The sequence below is a fragment of the Melanostigma gelatinosum genome (genome assembly GCF_949748355.1).
Source record: "Melanostigma gelatinosum genome assembly, chromosome: 20".
In the NCBI taxonomy this organism is placed as follows: domain Eukaryota; kingdom Metazoa; phylum Chordata; class Actinopteri; order Perciformes; family Zoarcidae; genus Melanostigma; species Melanostigma gelatinosum.
In genome coordinates this window covers 16255931-16279626 of record NC_136653.1, presented here as the reverse complement: position 1 = coordinate 16279626, position 23696 = coordinate 16255931, and the positions used below count along the sequence as shown (strand labels likewise).

Here is a 23696-nt window from a genome sequence, read left to right as displayed (position 1 = left end):
CATTTGATTACACACTTTTCAAGTGGAGGCAAGCACATTTTTTACATGCAAATGTAATACTTTCGAGTTGATCTCTTTGTATTTGTTCATGGTGGGCCTTGCTGAGTCAAATATACAATAAAATTACATTATGCAGTGTCACGTTAAACCACTGGAGTGTGCTATAGCTTCAAATAAAAGCTCATCTTTTCTCAGCGATATTACAGTTTCTTGAGGCCATTAATAGTTTGTCTCAGCATGTTACCCAATCCTGTGTGAGAGCTCATGTAATTTGTTCATGTCTAGAACTGTTAGCATTCAACATTGAAGTAGCTTCAATGTGTGGGAGTCATACCAAGCAGAGCATAAAAATACCCCAAATAGATCCCATGAGACATCAAAAGAGTTGGAATTTCCTGGACAGCTGAACCTGTTGACAGGGTGCTAACATGCATGTGATTCATTAAAAAACTGTATTCACTTGGACAAACAGACGAGTGGGGAATTCAATATAATAATACAACTCATCTGCATAAAGCCTCGAAATGACCACATATGTCATAGTTGAAGCAACTTTCTGACTTCAACATTACAGGCTTTACGGTAGCAGAGTGATTGTATTGGATTGTAATAGAGTACAGTAGGATGCAGTCATCGGGGGACTGTGTTATCACGCTCCTGGGAAGATATTCTGTTGAGTTTTTCTATGAAACTGGAGAGTTTCAAGGAAAGGACAATTCTATAAGAGCTGAGAGTGACAGTTGTTTGGTATTTGAGGTTATAGTCAGATTAGAGTAAAGCAGGAATCTGTGATAAAATCTACAGAGATGCTATTCTTTGACATTCAGTCATCTTCACTAATCCTGCAGGTTACTGTACCTTTAGGGGTCTAACAAGGTGCTAATACACAGACTTTATGATATAAATATATTTAATTATGGGGATATTGTTGTTACACAGATATACTGTAACATGCTAAGTGTCACTTTCACGTGTTTTGGAAGGTATATTTACACAGGCTTACTTCTCGGGAAGATAAATAGATGTATAATGTCTGCGTTTGAATGCTAAATTATTCAAAAAGCTAATCTATTGTAGAATAAAATAAGATTTCGTAGTAACTGAAACACATTTATTAGCTTACTTGCCAAGAGTTAGATGAGAAAATTGATACCATTCTCATGTCCGTACAATGTAAACATGAAGCCACAGTTTGCAGATGGTTAGCTTAGCTTAGCATAAAGACGGGGAACAGGGGGAAACAGCTTGCCGACTCTACCCGGTTACAAACATTTTTAAGGATGATGTGATGTGAATTTAGCAATTTAGCAAGCTGTTTCCAACATTGTCATGTTTGTGTTATGGACTTAATAAAAAAAGAGATATTCAATTAAATATAAAGCACTTAGAAATCTGGGGATCACTGAGTCTCAATTAAGAGTTGGATTCTGAGGTGCATTTGCACGCTGACATTTATTTAATAATTATAATACTGATCAATAACTTACTTATCCCTTACTTCTGTGTAGCAAAACAAACAAAAATTCTAAACAGAAAGACTTGAAAAATATGTTTACATTCACTCATGAATACAATACACAGATTCTTACATTTGATAGATTTCATAAATGTATAAGTTGGATAAAGGACACAATAATTCCTCTAAAAAAATTGAAGAATATGGACAAAAACTACAAAAGTAAGCCTGTGTTCGTTAGACTGTTGTGCTCATCGGCAGAAACCTGCATCCATCAATGTGTTGCCCTACGGGAGTTGACAGGCCCCCCCACACACTCTGCTCTCAGCTATATTTATCTCCACCGTCACCATAAAAGGCTGTGACTGCTGCTAGGACACTCTGGCGAGGGCTGACATTATTTTGGTTGTGTAGGAACCGCAGCCCTGTACACACCTACCTGTGCGTTTGCTGGGATACTGAGATTTAAGTGTGGAATTGGACCATCTGTTTCTTTAAAACTTGGAGTTTGAGGCTTTTTGTCCAGGGTAAGTGACAACAGTCGTGCAGGGATACGACGTGACGAGCCAGGTTGTAGCTGTTGCACTATGTCTGTCTAAGCATGATGAGAAAGTGCCCGAGTGCCTGAATCGTATAAACTGTCTTGCTAGCTGATTTTGCAAGTTTGAATTTGCAATTTTATGACGGTTTGAAAGTCTTTTCCCTGTTGTTTTCTGTGTTCGATCAACAACATAATTTGCAGATTTTGGCCAAGAATATTTAAATATACTTATATTGGCATCATGGGGATTGCATAACTTCTCCATTAAATTCTTTAGTTTTAGTAAAGTTGATTTTTTTTCCATCCTGAGAGCTGAATTAACCCTCCATGTTCAACTACAAACAACATGTTAAAATGTAATAAAGCACAGCCAGCTTGTTAAGCCATTAACTGATTTGAACAATTAGTCTATAACTTTTAAAATACCTACAACATATTTAACAGTCAGTCCACCTGCTCTTGAACACTAACCAGTCACACAGACAACAGATAGGCAGCAAGAAACTCAGAAACTCGGGGCTCGTACCAGGAGCGGCCTGGACCATGTCTGGATCTGTACCGTTCTACCAGAAGCACCATCGCCACTATGACCGCAGCTACCGTAGCAAGGAGACGGAGTCTAAACTCAGCCAGTACCAGAGCAGCAGCAGATATACTGCTGGCGGCAGCACCTCCGCCACCACCAGCAGGAGCGGGGGGTAAGGAGGAGGAAGAGCGTCATACCTTCATCCATCAATCCACTTCTTTGTCAGTGGGAAGCTCCCCCTTAACACCATCACCCAACCCAGCTGATCAAGTTCACTTCCAACAACCTTGTTGCATCACTTCCATGTCACAGCATTGGGATCATCTTTCTTTGCCCTGCTGCCATATTGACACCAAAGTAACCATCATTCGTTCCTCTCGTTCTCTTTGATCAACCCTCACACACACACACCTGAGGGTCTTTGCTCGTTATACTGGTTAAAACCTGCTTTGAATCCCGCACGAAGCTCTTTGCATGAGATGCTGTTTTCGCTTATTTCTGCATGCTGACAAACTCTTTCCTGTGACACCTATTCCTAGATAACTCAAATTCTTATTGGAAACAAGTTATTTGTGTCTAGTTTTAAACCCTTTGTTATGTCAGCTGTTATGTAATGGCTGAGTTGTGGTATATGGCATAGACAGAAAGAGAATCTTGACCTGCGTGTTCCATGTTGGAGGGAAAGTAACAGAAAGTCGAATGCATTGGTCATGGGTCAAATAAGGTTTTTGTTCGTGTATGTCACTAAATGTCAAAGTTTGGAAAGAAATGTTAAAATAGTAAAAGCAGTGTCAAGTAGTTTGTTTTTATCGCTGATTTAACTCTGTGATGATGGGGATTCTTTGTCACTGCTTTCCTTTCTTATTTTAGGAATTTAAAAAACGGCCAGTTTATAGAGATCATATATATTACAGTGCCTGGCAGGTCTTTAAATACAGTGTCCTGGAGAGTGTGAACAGGTCAGAGGGCTTCGGTTTTACTAACACCATTTGATCTTTGCCTTTACACTCTTGTAGCTGGGCAGCCCACCAGTCACCAAATCTGTGCTGAGGAGAGGATTATGTTGTGATGAGCATTTAACAGTCAGTGTGGTTGCAATAATAAATGCTGAAGCTCTCGTTTATGCCATGTTTGAATCCATTTGAATGGCTGTTGATGCAGCTCTGACCCTGGAAAGTCAAGAGAGTGTAAGTGGTCAGTTTAAGGGACAGTGAGCCAGATAGATACAGGAAGAACTAGGGCAGTTGCCCTGTCACCTTTCTTGCCCCCGTCACCTTATCGGGTTCTTGTTATCTCACACCCTGAGCTCCTACCCCCAGCTCTGTGCTGCGGATAGTGTTGCCACGGACAAACTGTGTTGTCGTCCCTTCCCTCAACTTATCTCAAGAAAGCACATCGAGTGAGATGATTGGTAAGACTTTGGGTCTGTTAATGATGGAATTATTGTATCCGTGGTGCTCGGATTGCCCTTTGTTGATTGTGAAAATTGAATTACAGTTGAGGTAAAAATAATCCAAACTAAACCACCTTCACTACTACCCACTGAATCTCCATCTACAACACATCCACCCTGATCTTGGCTTTGTCCCCACATGCTGATGTTGTGTTTTTAGTTGCTCTGTCTGGCTGGGTGCCAGGCTGATGGTATTTCTATATGTCCCAGACTTAAAGTGACTTCATATTCTGGGCTGGAGGCGAGCAGACTGAGCCCTGTACTCAACAGAGTCAAGCCAATGTACTTGGCTGTGGATAGAGAGAACCAAATCATCGGCTATGTAGTGCCTATCTTCAGGGGCAGGTAATGAACTCTTCCCACCATTTCAAACTGAAACTGAACAAATGTTGTGCAACATCTTAAGAGTGATTCCATCTTTAATGGTATGCCTTGCTCCCCACATCTTATCCCTGGCTCTGCTCTACAAACTCTTAGTCAAGAGTTTGCTGCAGGATTTTCGGATACAGAGGAGGGAAGGGTGAGGGACACTGCTGCATACATGGCCCGCAGGGATTTGTTCACCAGTGGCCTGGAGATGGAGAGGTCAGAGCAGACCTCCAGGAGGGAGGCAATGCGTGGGTCGGCTGAACGCATCTCTCTGAACAAAAGGGTCAGTGGGGGAATCCATGTAACTCTTTTGGGGGCCATAAAGGAAGCCATCGACCCACAACAACATGGATTACTAACTGATTATCATCTTCACATCACAGAACATCTGTGACGTGATTGTCATATCAGTGTTCAGTTTAGAGTTGAGTTTTTTTGGTTCAGATGTGTATTCGCAAACCCTTCTCCTTCATGACATCACTGTTTGGCTTTTCATACCGATGCCATCATTATAGACCATTTTGAATCAAAATGTCACAGACTGGCTTTTGTTACTCGTGACATCACAGCAGACAATCCCAGTCATGGCCTCTCTTTCAGGCAGTTTTTTTGTTACTTGTGACATCACAGTAGGCGATTGTGTTTCATGACATTACTGAACGTTTGGTGTCGTGTGACATCACAGTAATAGACCATTCTGCTCAGGAACACCTAGTGCTTGTGGTTTAGTGGTTGTTACTACTACTCCGTACACAAGTTATTAATGTCCCTGGATGATTATGTGACGCGGTACCCAGCCATTCATTGAGCATCATGAAAGCCATAGTGACGCCCTCACTGTATTCATCAGTCTCCACGCTGTCAGACAGCATTACTATGGCCCAGTAGTAATGGGATTCCTCAGGAGATCCTGTTTCTTGAGACACAGAGAAGCAGTGTCCTAATGGTGTTGTCATATTATGTGTTGAGTTACTGGATGAACTATTTACAGGACATAATGAACAACACACACTCACACGAATGACATGTCGCGTTTAAAAGAGCAAACATCTTGCATGTTTGAAACAAATAAAGATGTTTGATTGTTGCTGAAATGTATTGCTTTGTTTTTTGCTTCAACGATGCATTTTGAATTCCTGGTGAAATCATGTGGATTTTTTAACATTTAAATATTTGAATTCTTTTGGCTGGTAGAAGTATAATTGTCCTGAGTGTTTTAAGGCTTGAGCACTGTTCTGTTTGTAGATCTATGAACACGGGGAACACTTCAAGCGTATGAACGAAGACAGCCTGATGCACATCCCGGAGTTTGTGATTAAACCGCGCTCCCACACCGTGTGGGAGAAGCAGTCTGTGCGGCTGCATTGCACTGTCAGCGGCTGGCCTGACCCACGGGTCGTCTGGTAGGTCACAGAGATACATCACCTATTACATCACCTCAAATCTGTCCTTTCCGTCCCCTCAGCATCCTGCTTATTCTTTTGAGCTCCATCTAGTTTCCTTTCATCGTTTTTCCTCTTGATTCAGTTTCATCGTTTTCAAGTTCTTTCTGTTTCTTCTGGTCTGTTCTCTGTCATGTTTTCTGCCTTCCACTAAAAGGTACAAAAACAATGTGGCAATTGATGCTCTTTCCCATGCTGGAAAGTTTAAACTTGAGAGCAGATACAACATGCACTCGCTGGAGATTAACAGGTAGGTGAAGCTCCTCCTTTCCACAGTCCTGGAATTTGCATATAACTTAGTTGATGTAAATCTATTTTTCTTACATTCGTTTGACTTGTTATCAGCTAGCTATTAGCTCTTCTCTGGGCCCGTTCACTGATTATTTAATTATTATTGAGTAATTAATGGGAACTGTGTAAATATAACCAGTATAATATTTTGTTTATATACTCATACTGCATCTTACTTTAGCTTAATAGCTTCTTCCTTCTGTCATGATTGTACCCACCGGGAAGAATCAAAGCTTCTGTCTTTATGGTAATGTTGATGCCTTTGTCCCTGACTAACTTGCCCAAACACACTGACACGGTTGGACTGTGAGCCAGAGAAGAGCCACACTATTTCCCAGGCTGCCACAGATAACAAAGAGCAAGTCTAAACATGGCGAATACCATCTGACCAGTTCAACAAGCAGCCACACGTCACCATGAGGAACATAAGAGATTATATTTATCACATTTTAGTGGAATATGTTGGCTGTATACGGATACTGTAGAGACCAGCTGGTGCACATGACATCACCAGTGGTGTCTATTTATTACGGGAGTATTCCTGGCCAGGAGTTATGGAACGCTTTACAGACAGAGGCCGGCATACTTGGTATTATTTACATGGTTGGGAGGGTTGAGGTTGAGGTGGGGGAAGGGCACTGTACACATGAGTCCTTAAGGGAGAGAATGTGCGCATCATGGACATTGATCACCTGACGCTCTCCTCTTTCAGATGTGATTTTGATGACACGGCGCAGTATCGCGTCTCCGCCATGAACTCCAAGGGAGAGCTGTCTGCATTTGCCTCCGTCATTGTCAAGAGTACGTTTCTCTCACCAAACCATCACACCGCAAACAAGCTCCCAAAACTGTTTTGTCTTGATCACAAAATTATTTTAAATCACGAAAAACAGTAATTATAGCTCACCATAGATCAATACTATGTGTAAAGTTTCCAAATATAACGGTTTGTTTTGCTAATACGTTGTCATTAACTGTAAGAGGTGTAAAAAGTAAGAACCAAATGTACTTTAAGTTACAAGCGTCAATAATTAGAGACCCCCTATGTGTCGACATCTTGTCAGTATTCACACTATATGTGTGCTGCATGTATGAACTGCTGATGTTCTCCACAGGGTTCAAAGGTGAAATTGATGAGTCCTTGCCATCACCCAGACGTAAGTTTGATTTGACCTTGTTTTTGTATTTGTTTTTGTCTTTTGTTGTATGCTGTATTGCAGAATTAAAGCTGCGTTCATTCATTTATGGTCACCAAGAGGCAGAGGAACAAGCTGAAAGACACAGCCTTGACTTATGTACGTCTTTTTAAGATGTTTTGGCTAACGTGTTAGCAAGCAGATGCTAATTTACACATCCAGCAGATGCTGAGCAGCATTAGCATTCATATTTTTGTTATGTTTCAAGCCATCTGATGAATACAAGTCACAAATTAAGTCTCCTTAAATCTCTGTTTTTGGTCACCACCATCTCTTTAGAAAAACCTCTCTCTTCAGCTGCAAGATATTTGATTCTCATCACCAGCTAGTTGCTAACTTTGTCTGTCTGCTGTTTGGTGCTGTGCATGTACCGTACAGCTGCTTGCAGCCTAGGCGACTTAAGAAGTTACATTACAAATGTAGTAAATGCGCTGTTATGAGGTTGTGGTCATTTCGCGTCTTTCTCATGTTGTTAATTAGAGACATTGTCAGAAAACATTAATTAAATACTTAATAATTAAAGTTAATCAGAGCAGACACACTGAACAGCAATATTGTGGCAAAAAAATCCGATATTATGAACATTGCTGGGTTTCGGCTAACTGCTCATACAGGACTGGCCTGCAGGGGTGTGGTGGGTTGGGGGGCTGTGAAGACGGGTGGGTGCTACTGCACTAACAACTTCTCTGTTTCCTTGATGCTGCGGCGACAATGCAGGTGCCAGTACCGAAGGTAACGGGGTCACTGGATTCTGGTTTGAAAACGCTTCGGTGGACTTGATGTTTCCACTGCATGTCCGTGCATGACCACTCTTGTCTGTGTTGGTATTTAGAGTTCACAGTGTTCTCCTTTTAGAGGACGTTATTTAATCCTTCATATTTTGTAAATGTTTCAAATGTATGAATTTTCACGATGAAGATCCTTATTGTATTTTCAACTAATCCAGCAACTGAAATCACTGAATATTTACTTGTAATAGGATTTTCACGTGTCTGTTGTGCTTCACTGTTTATTGCATGATAAACTATTTTGAGCACTTTACTTCCAGAGTCACTCTTTTGGTCTGTATTTGTTGCTGTCATGTATTCTACACATTTGAGAAATGTTCTCTTCTCCACCTTCTTCTGTGTGGCTGAAAAGTTTTGATCCAGCTTTTCGGTGTTTCTGTGGATATGATCATTGATCTGAATCGTCTCTGATGTTCTGTCTCTTTCACAGTGCGATGTTTTGTTCCTCCCCTTCCACTCGCCATGCGTGTGCAAAGTGTTTGCACAATAATGCCAGTCCAAGCTCTGACTCTGCTGTCTCGTGCTCTTTCTGTAGATGGCCCAGTGTCCGAGTATGGCATCAACTTCAAGACTCACATTGTTGATACATTTGGTGTGTCGTTTGGAAGAGAGGGTGAGACCATGAGTCTGGGATGTACGGTCATCATTTACCCAGCCCTGGACCGCTACCAGCCACAGATCCAGTGGTACCGAGATGGTAAGAAGCTGTGGATTATTGTGGATTAAGCCACTCCAAACCTAATGCCTGCAATCAAATACACTTAAGTGCCCTTAAAAATTGTACATAATTGCAGTACTTAAGCAAATGTACTTAGCTACTTTCTATTACTAGATTTTAAATTGATTTTGTATCTGATTTGAATACATCACATGCATTAAAAAGTGTGAAATTCATTATTTTCTGTGTCTCTGCTTATTGTTTTATGAAGGACGGTATTTGTGTTGCATGTTACTCAGACGTCCTCCATCTTTTTCTCCCAGATGTTCTGCTGTCTCCCTCTAAATGGAACCATATGTGCTGGAGTGGAGACCGAGCCACGCTGACTTTCACGCACCTCAACAAAGAGGACGAGGGGCTCTACACCCTGCGTGTCACCACCAAGTCTGGATATGAAACCTACTCAGCCTACGTCTTCGTCAGAGGTGGGAACACCTTCCCTCACTTGTCATTAAAATGTTAAGATGACTCTCAGCTGCTCACTGTATGATGGATTCTATTCTAACTGAGTGTGTCCTAAAACAGCTGCTATTTGCCTAAATAAGAAATCAAGATCTTGCTCCAGTGTTGCCTTCAAGCCTGAGACTCCTTCAGAGGACTCAAAGCTCTGACTCTGAGTCATTCGTGGTCATGCTGACCATCGTTCAAACATAAAGGCTGTTCTAAAACCTCGCTCGAAGCACATTTAGAAAAGGTCTTAAAGCCTTTAGTTCTATAAAATGTTACGTATCTCAGATGTCTCGACACATACATCCTTTTTGCTATATATCCTTGAAAACACAAGAACCGCATTCCTCCAGCTTTGTTTTTGTCGAGTAAGTCCTCAATGTCAAAGTCACACCAGCCCGTCCGCTGGCACCCGATGACAACACCACAGCGAATGGTCAAAGTGTCTGAATGTGAGTGACTGGTTTTAAATAGGACACACTCCCTGGCATCTGTTTGAATAGAGTGGAAAAAGTGGTCAGTGAAGCTTATCTTTGCTGCCTTCAGAGACAATCTGACCTTTGCAGCTTCAGCTTCCAGAAAATAGATCCTGTTGTTGACTTTGGTTACAGGGTCGCCGAGTATATTATATTACGTTTATTTAGCTGGTAGTTTTATCCAAAGTAGCTAAGTCAAGTGCTACATTTAGAGACAATCAGAGATAGAGTTGTTTCTTTTAAGGGTTAAGGTGCAGTCTGAACAGATTCAGTCTTTTTCCATCTGCGACGGAAGAGGCCCACTTAAGAAGAGGCCAGTCTCCAAAACAAAGCACTATATGAGCCTGGCTGCAGTCGGTCTATTCTCAGAGAGCTCTGCTATGGAATGAGTCTGCCTGTGAGCACTGATAGATAATATCTGATTCAAGGAGAAACAACAGGCTGCTCAGTTTCCTTACAGCTCTCTTTGAGTGAACACACTCTCTGATTATAACTATCTCCTCTTGTTTTATCACTTCTTTCCAGATCTCTTATGTTGTTATAATAGACCAATCACACGTCACTCTTTAGATTATGGGAAATGTTGCTTCCCTAACATGCCTTCTTTCAGACTAGTGGAAAGAAAACATCCAAAAATACACATTTAGGTGTTTATTTTACTATTTTGTCTGTTTGCATCTGTAGTTTTCTCCTAATTCTCCAGAGGTTATTAGCATTAGACAATGCCTCATTTGCATATTTAAACATAGAATTTTACTTGTATTATAAAAATAATTGTCTTAATGAAAGTCATCAACTGGAGAAGTTTCATGCTGGTATCCTTCAGTTAGAAATGTTTAACCTATTAATCTGTAATGTCTTCAAAATCTATTGACTTTTACAATACATATCTTTTTCTCAAAATTAGTTTTTTCTCCACTTCAGTAGCACCTTCATAAAACAACTTTTTCAATTTCATATCTGTTTGTATGTCATTTTAGATTTATATAACATTTTATTCCTCAAAACATGGCGAAAAAGTACTTTCTGATTTATAGAGTGATGCCTCTTATTTTGAAAAGTCAATTTTTTGAAGTATCATTTTGTTGATGGTTTGTGGTTTATAATACAAGCTGCATATGTACACATGTACCCAGTTAATACGTGCTCTTAATTAATGATGCAACTCTTAGGTGGCCTGGCTTTACCCCTCATGTTTCTTTAAGAGTCACCTCTCTTATCCCCTTTCACTCCGGGGAGGGCGCAGCTAAGTCTGTCCTGCTGATTGCTGCCGGCTTGTGTTTGACTTGAGGACCAGACACATTCCTGACATCAAACCCTGCAGCCACATAGACACATAGCACACATACACATAAATACATAATCTCCTGGTGCAGATAAAAAAACTAAAAAAACAAGAGTGTGTAAGACAGAGAGAGGATGCATCCCGACACTCCTGATGGTGTTGATACTGTTTGTGTTAGATGCTGAAGCCGAGGTTGAGAGAGCTCCGGGTGCCCCTCTGGATGTGCGCTGCCTGGATGCCAACAAGGATTACATCATTGTCACCTGGAAGCAGCCAGCTGTCGACGGTGGCGACTCCATCTTGGGCTACTTTGTGGACAGGTCAGAGAATACACGGCAGAGGTCATGCGGATAAAACCCCTCAAAGAGTGAAGGGAAAGGGAGAATCACAGTCAATGGTTTGTGACATTTTGCTTTTCTTTGTCGTGACTCTCTTAACACTGTAGTAGGTATTAACACAGTAAGACACACATGAAGCAGCTATATGGTTTCCTTTAAAAACTGCAAAACAAATTGGATGGATAATACAGGAAACAGTACCGAATACAAATAAAAAAATACAGAATTGATAGAATGCTCTTTAAAAAAGTGAAAAGTCACTGACTGCCCTAAATCCACATGTTCTCCCACGATTAAACATTTAAATAAAAACCTATAATGTGTAATATATAACCTGTAATATGTGTACAGATGTGAGGTTGGAACCACCCACTGGATCCAGTGCAATGACACTCCAGTTAAATTTGCCCGTTTCCCCGTCACCGGCCTGGTGGAGGGCCGCTCCTATATGTTCCGTGTGCGCGCCGTCAACGCGAGTGGCATGAGCCGCCCGTCACGAGTCTCTGAGCCGGTGGGTGCCATGGACCCCGCTGACCGCGCCCGCATGAGAGGTACTGGTCAGACACAGCCTCCATATTTAAAGAGTAGTATACACTCGGAAAAATAACAAAGCACAATAAGAGTCATTTGTTGACACAGCTCCATAAAACAGAGATTTTTACAGATTTTTTTAATTGGTCAGGAATGTCTTTTGGAAGTGTTTTCTTCTTACTTCATAGTTATGGTGTGTTATTTTTTTACAAATGTTTTAAAGGATTCTTAACTACTACTATCTTTGATACAATTCTGCTTAGAAACACAGTATTTGAAAATGGACCAAATAAAAAATAGTGAACTTTGGAGCAAAATACAGAAATGTTAAATCCTGATTCATAACTTTTCATAATCATCTACTGGCTGTCAGGTACCTCTGCTCCGTGGACCGGCCAAATCATTGTCACAGAGGAGGAGCCTGCAGGTAGAGAATCACATTCTTGATACCGTCATTTATACCAGTTATGTCTACGACACAAGTTTTCCTGCTGCACGGGCGATGTGTTCAGGGACCTAACTCATTGTCTTTTGATCCTCAGAGGGCATTGTTCCTGGCAGACCTCTTGAGCTGCAGGTGACAGAAGCAACCAAGAACTATGTGGTGCTGAGCTGGAATCCACCTGGAGAGAAAGGCCTTGAGGGTGTCATGTACTACGTGGAAAAGGTAACTCATTTAACAGCGTTTTCTCACTGTTAAAGGAAAAATCCGCACTAACACCTTGTATCCTTGTTTGTCAGTGTGTCTCGGGCACAGACAGCTGGCAGAGGGTGAACACAGAGATCCCGGTCAAGTCTCCTCGCTTTGCGCTGTTTGATCTCGCCGAGGGGAAATCCTACAGCTTCCGCGTCCGCTGCTGCAACGCTGCCGGCGTCGGCGAGCCATCCGACCCAACTGAGGCCACCACTGTCGGCGACAAGCTTGGTCAGAAAACACGCATACATGCATCGTAACAGCAGAAGGTCACATTCACAGTTTATGAATGTCCCAAAACATGTCTAACGTTCTGGTCCAACAGACATCCCATCTGCCCCAAGCAAAGTTGTCCCTATCAGAAACACAGACACATCAGTTGTTGTGGCTTGGGAAGCGTCCAAGGAGGCCAAGGAGTTGGTGGGATACTACATTGAGGGGAGCATTGTGGGTAGCAACGAATGGGAGCCGTGCAACAACAAACCTGTGAATGGTACCAGGTAAAATGACTCCTCTTTCTCTCTTTAAACAAGCTTCATGTCGTCCATTTGTTCTGTGTAAACGCATTGCCTTGTTCACATTTGCAGGTTCATCTGCCATGGTCTGACGACGGGAGAGAAATACATATTCAGGGTGAGGGCATTGAACGCAGCAGGGCTCAGCCAGTTCTCCCCGGAGTCTGAGCCTGTGGAGGTGAAGGCTGCTATTGGTGAGTAACACTGACGCTTCACATCTCAGTACAGGAAGCTACTGCAGGAGTCAGAGGACACTGAGAAATATAAATCATCCTGTTGTTTGTATATTCTGATATTCAGGCTTAGAGGACGGAACCCACCGCAAAAGCAATCCATTTAATAATGTTTTTAAACATGCTGTTGGTGCTGTAGCTTGTATTTCTGAATTCATTTTGCAGTTAGTTAGACTATAGACGGGGGCGACCGTGGCTCACTGGGTTAAGAGGGTTGTCTGGTAACCGCAGGAATATCATTTTTAACATGATGTCATCTTTTGAGACATGTCTTCAGCTTTGTATACCATCAGCATCTACACCCCCACACTTTCTCCACCATGGTTGCACCCTGTGTCACCCTGTCACGTTATTCTGCACCGGTATGTGCCCCACCTACCCACCACCCATGTCCAGCCACATCCACCCTCCCTCCTCCTCCTCCTCCTCCTCCCTGCACAGCCTGAGGCGGGGTCAGGACTTGTAGTCTTCATTTTATGTGGGTCAGTGCGATCCAATGCATTGGCTGTTACAAACCAGCCCATTGTCACACACCACCACCACCACCCCCCCATTTCACCTTTCCTGGGCAAAAGTCGTGTCGGCATCCCCTCTTGGTGCTCAAGGTAGCGACACACACACCTCTCCCACCCCACCGGTACCCTCAAACTGCACTGAGTTGCTCTGTCTTCACCTCTGTCCGAGCAGCTAACCCGGCAGTGGAATTGTTCTGTTCCATAGTTAACTGAATTTTAATGAGTAGACTATAAATGATTTGGGAAATCTGAGACATTCCTACTGTAGATCTGATTGGGCTATCTGGTTTCAGTCAGACCTGGCAACACTTTACATACACTATAGGGCTGAAATCACTCTGTATTATTACAGTAATGACATTATAATCATAATATGGCAGAATGTCTGCGAACATCACATATCTTTTTTCGCCTTTTTATCAGAATTAAACCCTTCACACATATAAAACATGATCTCTAAAGACTAATTCTAGATCTCAAGATCAGAGGAACATTGAAAGAAAAATAATAACGCTCCACATTGAGATACAATCCCAGTGAAAGTCAAAATATTATATTTAATTGGAGAACAAACCAGCAAACCAGCAAAACAGACCAATCCTGCTCTTTCTGATCTCCTGCATGTGTTCCCTAAAGTCTCTCTGCATTATTACCAGCATAACTTTCAGCCTTTGGATGTCTCTTATACTCACTTACCAGCTTTGTTCTGTTCTTTGTTTTCCCTCATGAAACTCACTCACTTAGTCCACAATTAGTAAAAATGAAAATGTATTTCTCTGCAGGCAGAAGTATTGGTAATGTTTTCAGGAAACATTTCCACTTTGTTGAATTACAATAAATGTAACGGCTGTTATGCTCCGACTACTAATAAACTTAATTTACAGTATATTTCAATAACTTGCAGCTACATTTTTTTTCATGTTGAGGAGAAATAGTACAGAAAGACCAGCTAAAAACAATTACTTCATATGAATTACATTAGTCAATCACAACACAGTTATTTAATCTTTTGAGTGGATTTTCATAGAGGATTGGTGCAACGCCTGCACACGCACATTCATTGCCTGCACGCTCTCATCAAAATAAAGCCGACTCACCTCCTCACACGGATGTTGGTCATCTTGTCTTCATTTGTCACTCCCTGTCAGATGAAGATATTTTACTGCAATTTGATGAACTGTTTCTGTTTCTGCTCGTCTTCTGTTTGCTGCTCTGGATATTTTGCCTTCTTTTTTAAAATTTTTTAAAAGCCTCTTTTGCTTTTCTCTGATAACTCCCGTAGGGGGCGGCATCCCTCATGGTGTGTTGCCGGAGATGGGGCCGGGGGGTAACGCGGGCCAACTAACCGAGCACAGGCCACGCTGGACGGGCACGCATGAAACTGTCCAGTCCCCCCCCGACACTATGCAAAAGCGCAATAAAGCTCAGGCTGACACTGAAGCCAGGCAGGGGGCCGGAGATGCCGGCTCTGCCCTCGCACTGCCCGAACCGGCGGAGAGTATACGCAAGGGGGGCAAGAGAGGCAGTGTGTCCTGGGCCCCTGACCTGGCAAAAGACCTGGTCTCAGAGTCTGTGTCAGACTCAGTTTCTGACTCACTAACTGACATAGCCCCGGCTGCACACTTAGACCCGGTCACCGTGGAGGTTCAGGATCAGGCTGTAGCCACAGACAGTGAGCCTGATGCTCAACAGGCACGTAAGTTCTCTGTAGATGCTTCTGCTAATCGGGAGACAGCGAGGCCCAGGAGAGGGTCTACAGGTGAGCCCCGGTCACAGATGGAAATCTTTCATCTGCAACAAACACGCACACTTAGATCTATGCAGAGTACATTTTCTTCTCAGATCGAAATGTGTGGATATCTCTTCTATCAGTTCGCACCTTACTTGAGATCAAGCCAGGTGGAGCGATGGTTATCCTTCATCTAAAACAAACACAAAATAAATTAGCATGAAAATATTCCACCCTGACCGAACAAAGTAATAGAATAAATATTTCTGCCAGGTTCTACTTTTACATTCACATGCTTCTGCCATGAACTGATCAATAAACAGTTCTCTGCTGGTATTCTTCTCTTTAAGGTAAGTCACTGTAAAACACCACCAAACTGTAACTCAACACGCTTGGCAATAGTTTTCCTGGCCACCACTTTCCCACAACCCCCCCCCCCCCCACCACCACCACCTCCTCCTCCCCCCCGCAGGGTGGCTCAACATCAGTCACCTCAGGACCTGCCATCACATTCAGTACCCAGAATCCTGTAACACACACACACACACACACACACACACACACACACACACACACACACACACACACACACACACACACACACACACACATACACACACACACACACATGTCATGGCAGGAGCCGGCTAATCACACCCTGCACTTCATCCAACCAACACAAGAGCAGGACACTTGTGACCTGAGACCTTTTTGGTAGGGCACTGTGTACCCCTTCAGATTTTCTCCTCTCGGACACTTTGGCCAACTTCTCACCCCTAAAAAGGGGAGAGTATCAAGTTCAAATGACTATTTGTGTACGACAAATTTACTATCACAATGTTACACGATCCTGCTTTTGGAGACCTTTTTGCTCACAGTTACTCCTTCAGTCCCAGAAATCACTTTGTCCTTTGTTGTGTCATTCCTTACCACCAATTTGATGTAATATATAACTACTTTCCAATTAAGTATAAAAGAACAGTTTGACATTTTGGGGAAATTATGCTTATTTGCTTTCTTGCAGAGAGTTAGATGAGAAGATTGATATCACTCACTAGTTTTTCCGTGAAAAATGAAGCAAGATTAGCTTAGCTTAGCATAAAGACTCAAAACAGGGGAAAACAGTTCGCCCGGCTCTGTCTGCACATTGACTTCCTGGCCTGTCTGGCTGTTACACTAGATGTTTTGTACGGATTAAACAAACAAGTTACTACGTATCAGTGTGCTTCAGTGGATTACTTGTTTGCACAAAGTCAGGCTGAATCCTCCCCCCCCCCCCCCCCTGTTTCCAGTCTTCATGCAAAGCTAAGCTAACCATCTTCTAGCTTTTGCTTCATATTTAGCGCATCGCCGTGACAGTGGTATTGATCTTTTCACCTCATTCTAAGAAAGCGAAAAAGTGTATTTCCCAAAAGGTCAAAGTGTTCCTTTAATCAAATCATAATGCAAAAGCCTGATAAAAAAGGTTAAAGGTGCTATTGTGTTGTAGGTTTGACGATATTCTGTTACAGCAGGTATTCGCCTGCTATTGTCTTTAAACTTTTACAAAATACAGTCGTGACTTCAGTGATGTTTTGGTGTTGGAGGAGAGTGACTTGTAATGCAGCCAATACCTGCTGTAATGTGAAATGTTTTCTGTAATGGGACACTGAAGCTTGTCAGCATCAACAAAGCTACAATACACTTTCAAAGATCAAGGATTATGAATGAATTAGAGCAGCTGGCCGGAGAATTAAGAGTATCACCTCATTGTAGTGCTTCAGTTTCCCATTACATCACCCTGAGGCATTATGGGGTTAATATGTGTTTTCTGTCATCTCAGCCTCCCCTGCTCCACCCTATGGCATCACTGTCCTGGAGTGCGTGTGCGACTCCATGGTGCTGGCCTGGAAACAGCCGAGCTTCATCGGCGGTGCTGACATCACCGGCTATTTCGTGGACTACCGTGAGGTCATTGATGGCGTGCCGGGGCAGTGGCACGAGGCCAACATCAGGGCTATCAGCGACAGGGCTTACAGGGTGAGTCATTCAGTTCAACGACCCAAACACAGGGTTCAGTTGATGTCGATGCTCCATCAATAAGGTTTTATCTTCATGTCCCTTTGTCTCCAGGTGTCTGACCTGAAGGAGAACAAGAAGTACCAGTTCCAGGTGCGTGCGGCCAACATGGCAGGGGTCGGCATCCCGTCGCTGCCCAGTGACACGTTGCTGTGCGAGGAGTGGACCATCGCCGTGCCAGGTTGGTTATTCCACACACTGGGAGGATGTTTTCATGAACAGAACCCTCTTTTTGGAACATCAACAGAACAAATAAGGCTCACACTCACAGATTTTTCTGTTATCTGAATGTCCTCTCCTCCTTGAAATAAAACCTTTCCTCCTGCTCACGCTGTGATTGGCTGCTCAGGGAACAAGAGAGCAGCATGTTTCCTTTTTCTGTGTCCATGATTGTTTATGGATCCCTTTAATGTTAGTAAAACATAATCAGACTTACTGATCTGCAGCTTTTAAGCCTGTGTGTGTGTTTTTCTTACCACAGGACCTCCTCATGACCTGCAGGTAAGAGAGGTGCGAAGTGACTCTCTGGTGTTGCTGTGGAAACCACCTGTGTACCAGGGCCGCGATCCGGTCAACGGCTACTACGTTGACATCAAGGAAGCGGAAGCACCGGAGCAGGCGTGGAGAGGAGTCAACAACAAGGCTGCAGAGAAGATGTTCATCAAGGTCCCCATCAGCGCTTCTTTTTAATTTACGAGTGTGACAGCAGCTGGTGTGATAATCACAATTTCTTTCATTTTGCAGATTAAGGATCTGAAGGAAGGAGAGACGTTTGTGTTCCGAGTGCGCGCTCAGAATCAAGCCGGCGTTGGACAAACCTCCGCCGTGACAGAGCCGGTTGTGGCTCTCACCAAACCAGGTAGAGAAGAAAACCTTTGATTGGGATCAACCTGGTGGTGACGAGCTCATTGCTTAAAATATACCATCTCTGGATTTCAGGCACCAAGGAGATAGTGGTGGATGTTAATGATGACGGTATCATCTCCATGAACTTTGAGTGCTGCGACATGACGCCCGACTCCAAATTTGTGTGGTCCAAGAATTACGAGGAAATCACAGATCCATCCCGCCTGTATTTGGAGACCAAGGGAAACAAGTGAGAGGACTTTTTAAGTTGGGACTCTTTGATCGACACACCAACACTCAGCGGTCTTACCTCGTACTTCTTTCCCCTTCAGATCCAAAGCTGTTTTCAGCACTCTTGGGGAGGAGGACATTGGTATATACTCGTGCTTTGTCACCCACACTGATGGTGCTTCATCCAGCTACACTCTCTCTGAAGAAGGTGGGTTACAAAATCACACCTTTTAAGAAGTAAATGAAATAAAAATGACTTCAGTTTTCTGCTTTTTTTTTCTTGTATTCATGAATAATTTCCTCATATCTTTGTCAGAGTTGAAGAGGCTGCTGGAGGTCAGCCATGACCACAAATTCCCCAGTGAGTGTATCAGCACGTAATCACAGCTGTTCTTTGAAGTATGTCATGAAGTGGACTGTTCTTCTTGACGTTGGCTCTCACTCTGTCTTCACTCTAGTTATTCCGCTGAAGTCAGAGTTGGCCGTGGAGCTGCTGGAGAAGGGGAAAGTTCGCTTTTGGCTGCAGGCGGACAAGATGTCGGCTAACGGCAATGTCGATTACATCTTTAATGACAATGCTCTGTCTCAGGGGGACGTAAGTAGCCAACTTCAATTCATGATATATCTCAGAATGATGTGTTTTGAGTTGTATGTAGGGGAGACAAGTTTTAAAGGTGTTGTTTGTGTTTTTGTAGAAATACAAAATGAAGTTTGACAAAAACACCGGCGTGATTGAGATGATCATGGACTCTCTGACTCCGGCAGATGAGGGCACCTTCACCTTCCAGTTGCGTGATGGGAAAGCTACCAACCAGTCCAGCTTGGTGCTGATAGGCGACGGTATGTTCAGTCAAACAGTAAAATCCTGAAGATAATCCAAATCACACCAATGAATATCAAAAAAATGCTTCCCTAAAAACGGGACTAACGATTGAGCCGGTTCTAGGCTCTGATTGGCAACTTTTTGTCAGTCTAATCTGGCAACACTGATCATACTACATTCATGTTATCACATAATATAACAGCAACAACAAACAAGTTTCACATGGTTAGATATCACGGTTCGGTGAAGTGTTGTTTTAGGCCATGAAATGTTAACTTACTCTTTTTATTTGCAGTGTTCAAGGAGCTGCAGAAGGAATCAGAGTTCCAGATGAAAGAATGGGTCAGAAAGCAAGGTATGGGTGGCTGCATACTCAAAAATACTCAATACAAGTTGTTGTGTTGTCTACAACATGTCAGAATATCTGTCACAAAGATATAAAGAGAAAAGCAGGAAAATACTCCCACTGGAAAATGTTTTGGTGTTTATTTGTTGCAGGTCCTCACTTTATCGAGTATTTGGGTTACGAGGTGACACAAGAGTGCTGCGTTATAATGAAGTGCAAGGTGAGACATAACTGTGACTGTTTTTTCCTGCTGCGCTCTTTGAAAGACAAAACCGGGAGTGTTGATTTCATCACATCCATCTGTTGCGATGCATTTCAGGTTGGGAACATGAAGAAGGAGACGTCTGCGCTGTGGTACAAAGACGGACACCAGATCAAAGCAGACGAGCATCTGGGCTTCACCGAGGGAGTCCTGAAACTGGAAATTGCTCAGGTAAGAACATGAGAAAGGGGAGAAGTGTGAATTTATGAATTGATATATATATATATATCTGCCTGAGAATGCTTTATTTAATTATTTGTTTGTTTGTCTGGTGGCTTTTTTGCTTTTGCGTCATATATGTGTTTTCTGCAGCGCCCCGAGCAGAAGAGAAAAGCTTGCCTTGCCTTTTCACATGAATACAAACTATATTCCTCGCTCGTTGTTGTTTTACAACTGAATTTGACGATTCCTGCTCTCCGTCAGATTTCCAAGAAGGACTCTGGTGTGTATGAGGTCGTTCTGCAGGATGACAGAGGAAAAGACACTTCCAAATTGAATTTGACAGATCAAGGTAACCAAGTCACAGACTGAGATAACCAATCATGACCGCAGCAAATATATCACTGAGGATGATCCAATCTGTCCCCTTCAAGGTTTCAAAGACTTGATGAATGAAGTTTTCAACTTTATCGGTAAGAAGATGAACATTTTGTCCACACATTAAACATTTTGGTGCATGATTCATTTTAAATTTGCATCATCACATTTGAATTGCAGCCAATTCCTCCACTCCGCTGAAGATCACAAGCACAGATGAGGGCGTCCGGCTCTACACCTTCGTCAACTACTATAACGATTTACTCCAAGTGACGTGGCACTATAAGTACGTTCTGTGTCTGCAATGTGTACATGTGTTGTTAAAATCAATCCGTTACAGACACTGTAGCTGATGCAAAGATCTGTGCATTGTTTGATTACACCTGAGAGTACATTGGACATGGTTCTAGTATTTCCTGTAATTTTGTGCCCTTTTTACAATGGCAAAATATGTCAGTGCTTTGTCCGTCGGTATGGTCTTCCTCGTGTTTCTGTGTTTCCACGTCTGTATCGTCTCTCTGGCTGACAGGGATTCGGCCATCGCCTTCTCTGACCGTATAAAGAGTGGCGTGGTGGGAGAGCAGCTGTGGCTGCAGATCACAGAGCCCACAGAGAAGGACACGGGCAAATATGCCATTGAGTTCAACGATGGAAAAGGTGGATTGAGGAGGACCGTTGAGCTGTCTGGTCAAGGTGAGACCACCAGCGTATCTCAGCCACAGTGGCTGTACAGTACCTGTACTATGGTTTAATGCTGCTATGTTTTAAATGTGTGGCTTTTAGACATTTTATGCCCTCTAATAAACTTCTTGTACTTCTTTTTATAATTCAGGTTTCTTGCTTTATTCTACACTGGCATTCATATTCATATACAACCTTTTGTTTGTTTTGCAGCATTTGACGACGCATTTGCAGAATTCAAGAGACTGCAGTAAGTTACTTATTCCTCGATAACTATCATATTACAATAGCTTCATGTAACCCCAGCATAAAAACACATTGTGTAAATTTAAATCCTTGATTTTAAATCTGTGATCTGAGGAACTATATGAAGACGTTTGCATGACGATGACTTCTGATTCTCAGCACCTTTCATCTAATTTGTTGTTCCCTCTTTCTTTCTTTTCTTGACCTCATCAGACATAATGCTATTGCAGAGAGAAGTAAGTGTATTTTGTTTAAAGTGGCTTTGTGGGGGTCTGGATGTGTGGAGCTGTTGAATCTTCAAGAAGAAAGACCCGTCCTTATTATCTATAATGGAGTTTCAAATGCTGCTTTTCTGTAAAGTCTTGTAAAATATTTTTTTGGATTCCACTGATTTTAGTGGTAATATTCCCATATACGTAACGTCCAACCTGGTGGTTTACTTTAAATTAGCATCGCAGTAAAACTTTTAAATGTAATTGTTGAAGTGAGCTTTGTTCCTTTCAGGTCGTGCTCGAGTAGCAGGAGGCCTGCCTGATGTGGTCACTATACAGGAGGGCAAGGTAAACTGGTTCAGCTGATATGATGTGGCCGGCGCCTTAGACAGCGCAATGAGAGACCGACTCTACGTGCTTGAAGATAATCGTTATTACTGTATGGTTTCACGTATGCGTGTTGCACGTTATCTTCTCACCAGACCCTCAATCTCACCTGCAACATCTCGGGAGACCCTTTGCCAGAAGTCACCTGGCTGAAGAACGACAGGGAGATCACGTCCGACGACCACTGCATCCTCAAGATCGCCTCGGGCAAGTTTGCCAGCTTCACCATCACCGGCGTGAACACGTCGGACTCCGGGAAGTACAGCATCCTGGTGAAGAACAAGTACGGCACGGAGAGCGGGGACTTCACTGTAAGTGTCTTCATCCCCGAAGAGGCGGGCGGCAAGAAACAATAAAAGCGGTCGAAATCTTGTCGTGAATATGTATAAATGGAAAACAAACAAACACTGGAAACAGTTCAAGAAAAGAAACAGGCTTGAGGATGTTTTAGATGTTTTGTGTAGAATATGAAATTATCTCTAGAGCTGCTGAATCTGAAATGAGAGAAATGCAGAGTGTGGTGAAGAGTTGTGACTTTAAATTATTATAAGCATTTGGTCCGATAAGAACAAATCTAACATCATGTCCACTCAAAGCTGTTACTGGTGCAATTTTAGATTTCGTTCGTGTAAAGTTGTGGCATGCAGAGCGGCACATGTTTGCACTCATTTCACTGTGTTTGCTTTAGAAGAAAAATGAAACATTACTTGAGAAAAGAAAGCCAAAGATATAGTTTAAGTTGTGTTGGTGGGATGATAGGAACGCTAAATCATAGAGAAGAAAATCATGGAAGTTAATGTGCAATGTCTGCTAAAAAAAGCCAAATGTTTTTACATGTTTTATCCCATTTGCTGCAAATCATGCATACTTTACTGCCAACAAAAGCACTCTATTAACGTTAGATTGATCCACGCATTTTATTTTAGTTTATATTAGTAAAATATGGAAAGCATATTAATTCTAACTTTGTTCAGTAAAACAGCAAAAGTAAACAAAATGTATCGCAAATGGGCTAAAACATGCATCGTGTCATTTCATCAGATTTTACATTTAAATGTCGTGATCATGGCGTCACGTCCATTGTCTGCCTTCCTGTAGTGCATACTGTATGTTTTGCCCACTGTCACTGCTGTTACAATGTGTTTCACCATTGATATGAGATCCCCCTTCACAGTCCACCATTAATGATGTAATGCCGCCTTTAATGTGACGATAACGACGCCACTGTGATGAAGACTGTTTGATCACTGTTCCTTAACAGTGCTTATTGCATCACTTCCTTTCCCCCCTGGTTCTTGATGAGACTAATAAAAACAAGCATGTGCTTCCCCACTTCCTCCTCCTCCTCTTCCTCTTTGAGTCGTCTCACTTTGGTTTGAAGCCTCCACCCTTCACTGTTCACTGTTCACTTTCTCGTTCCAGTTGACTCGTTCCATTTTCACACCCAGTCACCATCCCTACTTGGACCGCCCGACGACCAACCACCAGAGAACCCCTCTCTGTACTGTAACCACTGTGCACTTT

The 23696-nt window shown here is 42.6% G+C and overlaps 1 protein-coding gene across 3 annotated transcripts; it reads left to right on the top strand.

Annotated features, from left to right (window-relative positions):
- Nucleotides 1-1841: 1841 nt before the first annotated feature.
- On the top strand, nucleotides 1842-23523 carry myom1b (myomesin 1b). 3 transcript variants are annotated; one of them, XM_079292438.1, is made up of 37 exons: nucleotides 1842-1983; nucleotides 2472-2695; nucleotides 4187-4321; nucleotides 4454-4628; nucleotides 5591-5748; nucleotides 5945-6037; nucleotides 6791-6879; nucleotides 7194-7235; nucleotides 8598-8759; nucleotides 9044-9205; nucleotides 11167-11308; nucleotides 11678-11877; nucleotides 12231-12284; nucleotides 12400-12524; nucleotides 12599-12782; nucleotides 12877-13051; nucleotides 13139-13260; nucleotides 17366-17562; nucleotides 17656-17782; nucleotides 18083-18267; nucleotides 18346-18460; nucleotides 18541-18697; nucleotides 18780-18886; nucleotides 18995-19039; nucleotides 19137-19273; nucleotides 19374-19518; nucleotides 19797-19856; nucleotides 20000-20067; nucleotides 20167-20280; nucleotides 20533-20620; nucleotides 20703-20741; nucleotides 20827-20932; nucleotides 21176-21339; nucleotides 21541-21577; nucleotides 21787-21809; nucleotides 22078-22133; nucleotides 22268-23523. In XM_079292438.1, exons 2-37 carry the CDS (start codon nucleotides 2541-2543, stop codon nucleotides 22526-22528), a joined length of 4404 nt encoding a protein of 1467 aa, XP_079148564.1. In that variant the 5' UTR covers nucleotides 1842-1983; nucleotides 2472-2540; the 3' UTR covers nucleotides 22529-23523. The 3 variants fall into 3 exon arrangements, with proteins under 3 accessions (XP_079148564.1, XP_079148566.1, XP_079148565.1); XM_079292439.1 differs by lacking the exon at nucleotides 2472-2695 and having other exon boundaries at nucleotides 1847-1983; XM_079292440.1 differs by lacking the exons at nucleotides 2472-2695; nucleotides 4187-4321; nucleotides 4454-4628.
- The last annotated feature ends 173 nt before the right edge of the window (nucleotides 23524-23696 follow it).